This window comes from Falco rusticolus, chromosome 9 (assembly GCF_015220075.1).
Source record: "Falco rusticolus isolate bFalRus1 chromosome 9, bFalRus1.pri, whole genome shotgun sequence".
Taxonomy (NCBI): domain Eukaryota; kingdom Metazoa; phylum Chordata; class Aves; order Falconiformes; family Falconidae; genus Falco; species Falco rusticolus.
Genome location: NC_051195.1, coordinates 43,115,139 through 43,128,450, shown reverse-complemented (window position 1 = coordinate 43,128,450; position 13,312 = coordinate 43,115,139). Strand labels below are relative to the sequence as shown.

The window sequence follows — 13,312 nt, the reverse complement described above, 5'->3', positions numbered from 1 at the left end:
CACGTCACTCAGAAGTCTGCTCTCTGCCTGTCTGTAGAAAGTTTCCTCAACAAGCAAAATACCGTGGGACAGCCTTCCCAGGGCCAAGCTGCTCCTTTCTTTGAAGTATGTTTAGTGCAAAATAGCAAAACAAAGTCTGAGCACTGTCTAGAGAGCCAGTCGTGAAGTGCCCTCCTGGGACGAGACTATTGAATTTCTGAGGGTACAGCCTCCAGCTGCAGGGCTCTTTGACTGGAGTTTATCTAGTTTGTGTAAGAGAGGTTGGAAGAGAAGACTTCTGTGTGACCTGGGGTGGGAATTGTTATTTTAACAGTCCTGGACGGACTCTTGGGTTTCTTTAAAGCCCACCATGGTTCTCCACCTCAACCTTTGCGGGGCTTTTGTTTTCCCAGGCTTATTTTTCCCAGCCTATGGTAGCTGCAGCAGTCCTAGTTCACTTGGTCACTGATGGGACCTATTACCTGGATCAGAAGCAGGAGACCATTGGTGTGCAGCTGTTTGACACTAAAGAGCAAAGCCATGATCTTGGTAAGACTGTATTTTATTAAACTTCCTCTTTATTGCTTGCTTAATTTGTTGGTACCCCATTCACAAACTGAACAATACTCCTGCTTGGTTTTTCAAGGATCAGATGAAAAAAAAAAGTGCTTGCTTAATGCTCTAGGACCTGAGTTTACTAGAGTGTGTTGAAAATGAGGCATCATTTTATACAAATGTTTTTCCATTCCTGTTCACTCTGTGTTTCGAAGTGGTTAGTTCCTCTTTAGTCATTAAATAAGCACTATTTCAATGTTTCACACACATCACCCCCCTGGAGAGACATTAACAGTGATACAGATAACTGCTGATAGCAGGGAGTGAGGGACCTGCCCCAGCTGCTGCATTCACCAGGTGTAGTCGGCTGGATCTCTAGTCCTGCTTGCAGGGAGGTTTCCATGGCTGTTTAATGGCCAACATTTTTCATGCAAAGCATTTCAGGTTTGATGAAGGTCTAATACCAGGGCTCTTGCAAACTCCTTGCATGGCCTCAGGCAGATGTGCCTGGCAGAGGCTGTGGACCTGCTAGTTGTGCTGAGGTGCCAGGGTGGACCATACCCTGGGCACAGGTACCTGAACCTGGCAATGTTGTGTCTGGTGCATTGATCCTGGCTGCGTTTAAGCTCCAGGACCAAGAGGCTTACCCTAGCTCCCAACTCCACATCAGGGTACGGCTTGCATAATCCCTTTTGAGCTGTCCCCTGCCCTTTTTTGCACTAGCCATGTCACCTCAAGAGCAGTTTTTATGGAAAGCATAACCCTGCTTCCCCAGCTTTCTGTTTTACCATAACTTTGCAATTTTGACAAGCTGAAACTCAAATGAACTTCCTGCTAGTGATGAGAAAGAAAAAGGACACACACAACTGACAGGTGTTAGGTACCTATCCAGGGTAATATATAATTTGGTGGGGTGTGGAGGAAAAAAAAAGAAAATATATGTGGTGTCTGCTGTCCGAGAACAATCCAAAATTCATAGCAAGTTGTGCAGGTTGAGTCAAAATAGCTCCCAGTTTGCCAGAGCCCCTGGATTAATTTTATCCTCCTCCTTTTGCAAAACAGTGGCACATAGCTCTTTCCCTCTGAGAAATAAATGATGGAGACAAAAGCATGCCAACAAACACTTAATGCAACATTTCATGGAGACAGACAGATTGTGAGAGAAAGAGAACCAGAAAGAGGAGCAAAGAGGAAACTGAGGGTTAGGTTTTGAAATCCTCGATGAAGTTGCAACATGAATTTGGCATGGCTCAAACTGATGCCTGGAGATCTTCACAGCTAAAATGCTGCCTTCATCATTTCCAGAAGAGGCTGGCCTGGAGCAGAGAGGTGTAGGTGGGCTACCCCACAGTTCTCACTTTGGCAGAGCTCCTCGTCACTCTTCTGTCTGAGATCTGGGTGTGACATTAAGTCTTTGTCCAGGATATTGTATTTGATGTGTTTTAATTATCACTGTGGCAAGCTAGTAACTGCAGCTGAGATGCAAACTTAGGCATGCACTGGGTGCAGGACTGACTGCAGACGGTCAGTTGGCCTTAAGCAACAGCTGGTGGCAAGTATGTCCAGAAGGAAGTAGCAATAATTTAAAGCTTGATCGGTCCTCAGAGCGCTAGACGCTCCCATGAGCAAAACACAGTCTATCCAGAAGTGCAGTTTTCCACCTTGATCAAAGCAAATTTTTTCCATGTGAACTCCCAGAAAATAATGAGAAGCTTCTTTTGAGTCTCAGTAGGAGATGGAGAGGTTGGGACACCAAACACCTCGGTGCTGCTAGCTCAGAGCCATTGCAGACACTGGGGTTCAGCTGCCAGGTACTTTGCAAGAGCTGTTGAGCATTGAATAGGTGGATACAGAGCATGGGGACAGCTCTAGCTCCGCTGCCATGGGCGCATGTACTGTCTTGAGTGGCTTTTTGCTAATGAAGGCAGGTTAGTTAAATGAACCTGACCCATTCAGTCCCCGTTTAACTTGTCGGAGTCAGAAAGCACAAGCAACTGCAGCGCAGCTCTGAGGGTCTGTTTTGTTGTGGACACCACCTGAGTGTGAGGAATGAAATTGAAGTGAATAAACAGCCTCATACCATAAGGTCTTTCTTGGCTTTCCATCAGAGAAGGCAGAAACTTCCAAGGAATTTGGGAACCCGGGATTTTGAGTATTAACTGCACCTGTTTGTAAGTGAGAAACGTGCACCGTTCCACAAGGAGCTGATATCAAAAGACCTGTGGGAGGCAAGTAGACAGGGAGGTTATTTCAGGGTCAGGTAAAGACCAAAACAAAAAGACTTTTGCTTTTTTATTTTATGGGTTTTTTTTATTATTACAGGAAGATATTTTTTTTTAATTGGAGGGTGGGAGATAGATGTTTAAAGAGAGTGGTCAGAAGTCTGTCTTAATTCACAGGAAATCACTTTCTAAGGAGAAAAATGAAAACTTTTTTATTCCTTCACTTTTGAGTCAAGAAACCTGAACTGGGAAAAAAATAATAATAATAATAATAGAAATCCCTGAGCCAGTTAAACATGCAAATATAATTTATTTTATTTCCAAATTTGTAAGTCTCAAAAGGTAGCCAAAGAGCCTGGGCCAAAGCCGTTGCTGGGGGAGCTCCAGTGAAGCGAATGGAGCTGGAGCCAAGCTGATCCTCGGAGTGATGCCACGGAGCCGCGGAGGCAGGGCTTTGCTGGCAGCCAGCAGGCCGTGAATCTCAATTAATGAATTTGAGGCCAGCTGACAGCTGTCTGTCCTTTGAGTTGCCCCTGAGATGGATTTGGCCCATTTGAATTCAATTTGCCTGTACCTGAAGGTGGAAATTTATTCCCAACTATCCCTGAGTACCTTCTCTGCTGAAGAAAAGGGATTAAGAAGTCTCCTTGTCATCTCTGGTGCTTCTGTGCACCTCGCTCTCTGGAGAGACTTATTTTCCCAAGGCACAATTATTTTCTTCTCATAAAAGAGGACCTGTAATACCCTCAGTGGGTCCATCACCCTTGTTTCTGTCTCCAGGAAGATCTTCACCTTTTTTTATCAAAGAACAAGATACCCTAAACCTGAAAACCATTAATAAAAAAATCAAAACTGGGCACATTTAGTGTAGAGCTCATGCAAAAAAAAGTTTTATGCTGAGTGCTAATGACATGCACAGCTACAAACAAGCCACTGGTGTGCTGGCCACGGTGCACAAAGCCACCCAGCCTGCCAGCACCATTTGATGCACGGTATAAAGGGTCCAACTGTCCTCTCAGACCGGTTTTACAATAGCGCGACTCCGCTTCCTCCGTGATGGTTGCTCCTGATTTAACAGAGCACAATAGGAACGTAGCTGTGGTCTAAAGAAACCGCTCTGAGAGCCTGCCGTGCTTGTGGAGAGAATGGCAGCCTTTCTTCAGCTGTCTGGAGGGATATACTTCTCTGTTAAGCTCTCCGGAGCGATTTGGGAAGCCCCTCCAGGCAGCTTACCATAACTTTTCAGCTCTATAGGACCGCTCCTATGGGTGAAATGCTTCTGAAGGGCCCACTGCTTCGGGAAGTGATTGTGTTAAGTCTGACCCTTCCTCTGATCTTGTCTCTCCTCTGGCAGGTGTCCACGTCCTGAGCTGCAGGAACAATCCCCTGATTATCCCCGTCATCCATGACCTCAGTCACCCTTTTTATCACACCCAGGCTGTCCTCATTAGCTTCAGCTCCCAGTTTGTGGCCATCTCCGGGGTGGCCCTGCGTTCCTTCCACAACTTCGACCCCATCACCATCAGCAGCTGCCAGCGAGGACAGACCTACAGCCCAGCGGAGCAGAGGTGAGCCTGTCAGCTTGCTTCCTTCTGCCTCGCCACCCACCGCCCCCCGTGCCGCCCGCCTGCGCCGGGGGTTAAGAGGAGGCAGGAGGGACACGGCAGCTGAACCCTGCTGACCCTTTTGTGTCGCTGCTAAAAAACCGGCAGTGTTCTCATTGATCAGGATGGATGAGACATTTAACCTGCATGGGATACTGTTAGCGAATTATTTCCTCTTCCTTTCTCCTCCCTCCATTATCCCAAACTTGGAATTGGGGCCAGTTAACTCTTCGTACATTCCCCAGTACGGCATCGTTTTCACCACTCACACACCGGCTCCAATCTAAACCGCTTTGTGCTGCTGAAGTGCTACAGGGACCTCCCATGGAAGCAGCCGTGCGGAGACAAAGTGATGCTTGTGCCCTGGCGGGGCCGGATCCTGCGAGGTGCTCAGGCCCGTGCGGCGGGTGCTTGGCCGCCGGCATTCGTGGTGTTTTTATGGCTGGGTAAGGGCCCTGAGTACCTCTCTGGATCTGGCCCATGCTCTGAAAAGCTCTGTGGGACCCCCCAGGATGAAAGGTTTATGGCTACCGTTTTATTCTTGTTGTTATTACAGACACATCAATAGATCACCACCAACCCCTCTCAGTCTCTGCTTTACAGCATCCCACAGAGATTGTGACCTTTCCTGGCCTCTGGTGCGGCAGCTTCATGGATCCTTTCAGCGAGGCAGTGAAAAGAAGAGGGGAGAATTTAGCAAAACCCCTGAAAGAATATTTTTTTTTTCCCTTTGTGAATTCAAAGTGTGAGCAGTCATCATGCTGTAGCGGCAGCAATAGTAAAACAAGTTGCATATCCCAGTAAACCTCTGCTCAGCCTCCCAAGCAAGCTGTCAGGTTTTTTGATAATGTTCTGGCTTGGTTTTAGGACCTGCTTTTATTCCAGGAAAGGCAGGAGGGTGAGAAGGGGGAGAAGGAAGGGAAAATAAAATTAAATTTAAAAAAAATAAAAAAAAGGAGTATATCTATAGCTAAATCAATCCAGTCAGTGGGTTCTGACCTAGATTCAAGGAGTCTGATCATTCTATGCAATAGGTTGTATAAATTCAGAGGCCCAAAGGCAGCAGGATCAAGTTTCCGAGGAGAAGTCTAGTTGTGGAAGTTTGGCCAAATCCCAGTGCAGGACTGGGAGAGGCAAAGGGTGAGAGAGACCCACTGGAAGGAGATGGCGAGAAGCAACAGGGAGCTCAAGAGGGCTGTGGCGCAGGACCACATTCTTCCCTCTCAAGTTTTCAGTAGGAATTGAACCATTTGTTCACTTATGAAATTAGAAGTGCTCTCTGTTTAGAAAGTTATTTCCTTAATAAAAAATTCATTCCCCTTAGGCAAAGCTTCAGTAAGCTTCTGCAGCCCGGCAAACTAACCTTTAGAAATCTCTTGAAGAAGAATCACCCGCCGTTTGCCTCTTCTTTTTCTTCTTGGTTTTTTTTTTTTTTGTTGGTTTGGGTTTTTTGTAGGTTGTTTTTTTTTTTTGCATTTTTTTTTTTTATGATGCACTGAACCATCTTAGCCCCTTGCTCTCAAAAACCCCGTCAGAGCCTCGCTCGTTCAAAGGAATGGCTTAGGTTTTGCAGGTTACAACGCTGGATTGATCATAAAGTTTCCCATGTCAGTCAAGGAACTAGAAACTCCATGAAATAAAGCCCTGGTCCAAAGCTGATTGAAATCAGTGGGATTTTTTCTACTGGTGACAGTGCTGTAGTGGGGAGTCTCCTGTCTGCCTTGTGGTGGGATAGTTTGGGTGCCCATATGTGCTTCCTTCTGTACAAGTATCTCTGAGCATTTGAGGTGTCCAAGACGCAGCGAAAGCTGTGCATTAGGTCCTGCAGCAGGAAATAGGTGACGCCTTTGCTGTCCCCTGCCATCTTTTTCCTTTGTTATTTTACTCAATCCAGGAAGAATATAGAAAGATGGATTTAAAAAAATGTATTCTTAACCAGATCAGAAGCGGGATGTAGGTTTTTTGCCTCCCATGCTCACGGTCTTCCTACCAGACTCCCTTGGAGTGACAGCCCCACACTGCCTGCCCTTCCCTTCTCCCCTTTCCCCACAGTTGCATTTGCCTAATACAATGTTAAAATATTTATTTATTTTTTAAAGGAACTTTCCTTCCTTATGTGTAAGCATCAATTTTAACCACTTTCATTCTCCTTAGGTCAACATGGATATTTTTGCCTGCTCTTTGGCTTCTTTTTGCAAGAGATATTATTTCTCTCTCTTCGAGGAGAATTATTTTGGTTGGAGAGGATTTATAGCCAGATACAGACACTTCTAGGCAAGGGTGCAGATTTTAAATATGTAAGGGAAAAGAAATATATCGGCCCTTGAAAATTAACAGAGCATTTATTTTGAGGGTGAATGGATCACTCCCATGGGTTAGTGACAACTTAATAACTGAAAATAAAGCATGTACTCACTCTTTTTTCTTAAAACACGTATTAAAGTTAGTATTTTAGAAGAGAAAAAGGAGCTTAAATGGAAAAGTCCCATTGAACTTTATAGGTAGTTGTCAGCCATCGTTACCTCTTTTGAAAATCCATTCCATCCTTCTGAAGACATTTATAGAGAGGTTGAAAAAAAAATATTCTGTACTTTCCAGTTGTTTTTTCTGCTGCAGTTGACCACAGGCTCGGTTTTGTTTTTAGCAAAAGTTTACCTCACTGCTGGAGATGTGCTGTAAAAACAACACGCTTTATTTTCACATTGCATCCTTAGACCAGACATAATTGCTCAGTTAGTTTTTCTTCTGTGCTTTATAGCTCAAATTATTATACTTTTATTATTTCCTATTTAGCCTGGTGGAGCAGACAGTGAAATAGGGAGGCAGAGGCAGAGGTAGAACTGCCCACCCTGCATCACTCCGGCAACAAGCAAGCATGGTGCCTTGGGGCTGCCTTCAACGGCGGTTCCTCAGAAATCAGGGTTTTGTCCTTTTTGCCAGGTGCAAGCATTAGCTGAGGGCCTCCTATCCCTGGCAAGGCAGTTCTTGTGAAGTGCCGCTGTCCCTCGGTGGCATTTCCCTGCCATGTTCACCAGACCTGTCCCCTCCTCCATCCCGCCTGGTGCCCTTTGCTCCTCTCCTGGAAACTGCAGGCAGCGGGCGTGAAAACCCAGGTAGATACCCCAATTCAGCTGTCAGAATTGTGGATTTTAGGAGTTTCCAGCTTTCTAATCCCCCATTAACTCTGTGTTTGTAACGAAGCTAAGCCTGCACACCGCCGGAGCAGGCTCTGGCTGCCCGCAGCTCCCTGCTGTGCATACCCCACGTCACCAGCTCCCTGCACTCTCTAGCTAGTGTAGCAAAGAGATTTTCCTTTCTTTCATTTGGTTAAAGCTTGGCGTGAACTCAGCGTTACGGCTGCAAAATTGCTTCTGCAGGGGAGATTTTGGGCTTACCTTCCTCCATCAGTGTGCACAGCTGGGTGTTTGACAGCTGGGGGGGACCAGCACTGGAGACCAAGACTCACTCCTGGCCAATGTGCCATCGCCTGCCCTGGCCCTGGCCTCCGTGGGGGGCCATCCTCCTCCTCCGGGCTTCACCCTCTGCTGCCCTAAGCCAGCCCGGGGAGACGCAGCCCACTCCAGCTCTTCTCTTTGTCTTGCTCTCTCCTGCTGTCAGCTTCCCCAACAAGAAATGATGAAGATAAATCTTCAGCAGCGGAACAAATGCAACCGGCCTTTATAACTCTGGTTCTTTTTTCCCCCTTTTTATAAGGGTGGGGGGGAAGGGTTTCCTCTTTTTTTTTTTTTTTTTCTGGTGTGATTTAATGCAGCTTTCTCTTTCACGATTCAGCCGTCTTTCCCCTGCCCTGCGTTCTGTCATTAAAAGCAATCTCTGTCAGCTTGCTTCTGGTGAAATTAATGAATTTCTCGCAGAACTGTTAATCATAGAAGCTTTGGTCCGTGACATGTGTTATAATTCAGTGGGTTTTTAACCTTCGCCCCATTTTGGTAATTGGCAAACGGCATCATTTGGCTTTTATTAAAGTGGAAGGCGATGCGTTTTCTTTGTTTGTCTGGACAGACTCTGGCAGGGAGACCTGCAGGGCTGCTGACGCCCAGGCACACGGTCCCGCTTCCAGGCTGGCAGGGAGGGTGAAGGAGCTTGGAGGCCTTTATCAGTTGAGTACGGACTCCCCCAGGCAGGAATCCCTCCCACAACGGGATGCCAACAGGCTCAAGGCAGAGCCAGTCCCCAGGGAGAACATCTCCCTGCCAGTGGTGGGGACGGTGGTCTGCACCAGGGAATGTGGCTAGAATATATATACGCTTGGATTAGAGAGAGAGAACCTGTTCTTGCCTTTGGAGGGATCTCTACAGAGGAGAAGACAAACCCACCATAAGGGTAAATCTGTTAGAAAAACCATCAGCAGCTACGCATGTGTGAGCTGTACATGTGGTGGTGTAGAACAAAACCAAAGTGTGCTTCAGATCTGCAATCCAGGCTGGCCTGGGCTGCGGAGAAGGAAGTTTTTCCTACGTACAATAGGTAATGGTGTGGCTTTTCTCATAATGAGTGTATACCCTGAGCTTTTATGCTCACTTATGCATATATATGTGCCAGAGCTATCATGAAGGAAACAAATAATTAGGGCATTATACTATGATGAGTTCTTGGAAAACTGCTTGACCCCAGGGTTAGGAAAAGAAAGTTTGGCTGCTGTAAGCTTTTCGAAAGAGGAAGTCCTGGATTGTTTTTATGTGAGGAGGGAAGAGTTCCACTTAATTGTTATAATTCTCTATAAACATGTTAAAATACAAATGTTTCTGGGATTGTGTCACTAAGACCCCAATTTAGCAAAGCCCTTAGCTATTTGCTTACATCCCCCTGTAGTCAAATCTATCAGTGGGACTTAACTGTGCTTTTGAAGTTAAGCACATATTTAAGTGCCTTGCTGAATTGGGGCCAATATTGGCACAGAGAAATAAAGATTTAGAGGTTAATGACTGAGCTTATTTAGATTAGGGATGGGCAGAATGGATTTGAATAAAGGAAGAACTGGCTCAGAATGTCAGCCTACATATGAAGCTAACTCAGTTCAGGGCTTTTCACATCACTGAAATGGTCTGCCTTGATGGGTGTTTTTAACATGCCGCAGGCAGAGGAATGTGTGCAAGAAACCCACAGATCCTTGCACTCACCTTGGAGCTTGAGTGTTGCTTTGGGAAATCACACACCACCAGGGCAAGAACAGGAACAGGTGAATCCTGAAGTAGACCCAGTAAAATAAACACTGTCAGGAAATATCTGAGGCACTGACACTTGTTCGTTACATGTACGTCAGAAAATCATTAGAGTGGTCTGTGGGTGCCTTGCAAAGCTTTGGTCCAGACCAACTCACATTCCCAGGTGCATTCAGAGAGTTAGGATAGACCAGGGATGATTTGCAATAGGTAGTTTTGGATGAAGTCACCCAATTTGGATTGCAGGACAACGGGATAAACTGCCCTATGACAGGAATCAACACGAGTTAAAGTACAAGTGATTTCAGTCTCAGATCCTCTATATTGTTTCTTTCCTGAGGAATGCATAGTTTCTGGAGCCTGTGATGATTAACCACTGTTAAATGGCAGGACCCACAGTTCTGCAATATGGATGTGATGGGTCCTTTGTCTCAACTTCCTACTTGGAGATATTCATTTCTCCTTCTTAATTCTGCCTTTGCAGAACTCAATTCAGGATTGTGACTTCAAAATTCATTGGGATTTACGGCTGACAGTAGCTGATACCAAATTGGAACCAGTAGCTAGAGAACCAGAAATATTTAAATTGGAAACATTTGGTGGCAGTGGTTGGTTTTTTACAAAAAGTGAATGGCTGTATTGTTTGTCACTGAAGTCATTCATATAGAGTTACAGACAGAGCAAGCTGCCCAGATGATCTGCTAACTGAGGCATAATCTGGAGCCTGGAGGGGGGGGCTAAAAATGTTCCCTGGCCATTTAAGAAGACCACAAGGGGACTTGTAAACAGAAAGAAGAACATCACAATAAGTGTTTCTTAATGCCTTTGTCTGTGGCATTTCAGTTCTGTAGGACTTTTAAGCCCAGGCTTGCTCATCTGGTGCCCTGATATGAACTCAAGAAACCAAATTCTTTTTCCCCTTTACATTGATGGAAATGAAAAGCAATGCCACTGATTGCGGTGACGTTGCTCCAGATTTCCCTTTGTGCAAATTGCAAAGGTTTTCTTAGGCTCATCCTTCCCTCTGAAGCTGCTCAAGGCTGAACTCAGTGCTACATAGATGTGTTGCACATTGGTTCACATAAGTATTAAATTAAATAGGTCTGCTATTATTTTGTTTTTCCAACTTTAGCGCACAAAGGTTTTCAGATTTTGCGGGAGTTTTGCAATGGGCAGTCAAGGTTCGCAATACGCACTTCTGAGAATGGCTTGGCAGTAGTGCTTGCTTTTTTCCTCAATGAGTCAACTTCCTCATTTCCGAAGCCCTGGCACGGGAGCAACTCGTTTTGCAGTCTCACCGCCTGAGAAACGGAGGGGAGCAAAGTGACAGTTAGCTATCATGGGTAGATGTAGCTGGGACATGTAGGGAGGGTTCAACAAGATGTCATCCATCATTTATGCTCTCACTCAACATCCATGTTCAGATGTTCTTGCTAACGCCACTGGGTGACTTAGCTAGCAGTGCTGCGGGTTAACAGTAAGGTACCGCTCTTCTTGAGAAGCCACAGCACGTGAGGCTGCCGGGGCTCTGCTGCCCTGGGTGATTCATGTTGGGCATTGACACGACGTCGCATGTGGCTGTTCTCCTCACCTCATTTCTCTGGAAGAGAAGACCACCTGGGCACGAGGATATGCTGTCCACTTGCTCTTCCACCATCGCATCCACAGCCTTGTTGACTGGTGGAAAGTGAAATTGATGGCAGTTCAAATTTGTATGTCAGGCTGTGAGTTGCAGTGACTGGAAAACATATGTGAAACCCTTGGTATGCGGGGTGGGATCCTGCTGAAAGCAGAATCACTCCACGTAGGTCAGCTCTGGCAAAGGATCACCCGTTCTGCAGAAGCAGTGAGTGTCACTGTTGTAGTGCTGATAGACAGGGCGCTGTTTGTTGCATAGAAGGGGATCGGGTTGGCCAAGACAGAAGTGGAACTCTCCTTCCTCAGTCCTATCAGCGGCGATACTTTGTGCAGAATGAGGAAATAAGATCTTTCTGCATGTAGAAATTGTTTATGGCTCATCGCACTCCAGGGAAGGGCTGCCACTGAACACGCAACCTTAAATTACAAGCAGCGGGCGCTTCCCCTATAGCACTAGTCGAGGGCAGAGAAATGAGTTGTGGAGGTACATAATAGGATCATAGAATCATAGAATCATTTTGTCGTCTGATCTGATCTAGAGCTCAGTAGAGACATGTACAGATGTGCTTCTCTATCAGTAACATGGGGATAACAATACCAGCACAAGTATCTCACAGGGGTGTCACGAAAATTAATTAGATAATGTCTGCTCAATGCCTTGAACACAGCAAAATACCATGTACATGCTAAGTCCTGTGCTTACTAAGGTGGATGCGATTTTTGTGGCTGTTAACCCTTTCTCTGGGAGAGGGGAATAACTTGCATGTAATCCATTTCAAAATATGTGTATTGGTGCATTGCTTTCCCCTTTTTATGTAACTGTCTGTTTTAGGTTCTTCCCTACCCACATAGATGGTGAAATAAGTCAAGGTTTTCCCTCCTCAGAATTAATTACACTGTATTTAATTTAAATTCATTTTAATTTTCAGCAGAGGCATATTATCTTGTAGGAATCCTTAACCTCAGAAATTTTGTCTCTAATCCAGCAAAAAATATTTGCATGTAGAATCATAGTACAATTTGGGTTGAAAGCAACCTTTAAAGGTCATCTGGTCCAGCCCCCGCCCCCTGCAATAAGCAGGGGCACCTTCCATTAGATCAGGTTGCTCAGAGCCCTGTCCAACCTGACCTTGAATGTTTCAGGGGTGGGGCATCTACCACCTCTCTGGGCAACCTGTTCTGTGTTTCACTGCCCGCATTGTAAAAAATTTCTTCCTTATATCTAGTCTAAATCTACCCTCCTGCTTCAAGACTCTCAGCATTTTCATTGCCCTTTAGCTGAGGGACTGCCCCATACTCACATTCGAACGTTTGCTATAAAGTTTGACTGAGGTCATCAGAGATGGTGAAAGATTTTGTGTCAACCAGACATCTCTGTGTATACAAAAATAAAACAAACCCCTCTTTTTACAAGTTGTGCTAAATGTTACAATAATTTACTGTAGGGAGAGCAGACAGTTTCTGTCCAGGGAAACATTTTATGGATGGCAGGACAGCAACTGGAGAGATCTGAAATGACAGCATGCTGCTGAGCTTGATAAGAGCTTATCAACACAGCTACACAGCTGATGTTTGGTGTTCCTTGTGAAGTGGAATAAAATGAATGTGTTGATTTCAATCACATTATTCACTCGAGTTTCTCAAAGATAAGAATGTCTATCACAAAAACCCCTCCTCACACGTACACACATGCACGCTTATCACTAGCAATATCGGACACTCCTGAATTCAGCAGAGATTTTAAATTGGATGGGATGTAAGGACTGCTCTTGGAGGGAGAGTGCTTTTGTGGGATGAATGGATGGATGCACATTGGTACAGGAGTAGAAAAGCTACAGCGCAGGTGAATGTTGCAGAACGGAAAGTAATTCTGCAGAATTGGCAGGCTCTTCCCTTTTGCCACAAGACCTGTACTTCGCTTTCAATGTCATTGCCATTACCACTGTCCCTGTCCTTTGAAAGACATAATTAGACAGCGTGCTCATTGGTGAGGAGCCCTTTGCCACACTGGGTTCACTCTGTGGTCTGTGTACCGGCTGCCTGACAAGTGACGAGTTTGCCAGTCAGACGCGCTTGCTTTTGTGGAATGAATGATTAAATAATGAAAGCATCGCTTCTTGTCTCCCACCTA

The 13,312-nt window shown here is 45.5% G+C and overlaps 1 protein-coding gene across 1 annotated transcript in view; it reads left to right on the top strand.

Moving 5' to 3' along the window:
• The window catches only part of PAPPA (pappalysin 1), a 181,553-nt gene that overhangs the window by 125,167 nt on the left and 43,074 nt on the right, over positions 1-13,312 (top strand). The window contains exons 12-13 of the mRNA XM_037400862.1: positions 393-528; positions 4,111-4,324. Coding sequence (XP_037256759.1) covers positions 393-528; positions 4,111-4,324 — 350 coding nt within the window. The remainder of the gene's footprint in view (positions 1-392; positions 529-4,110; positions 4,325-13,312) is intronic.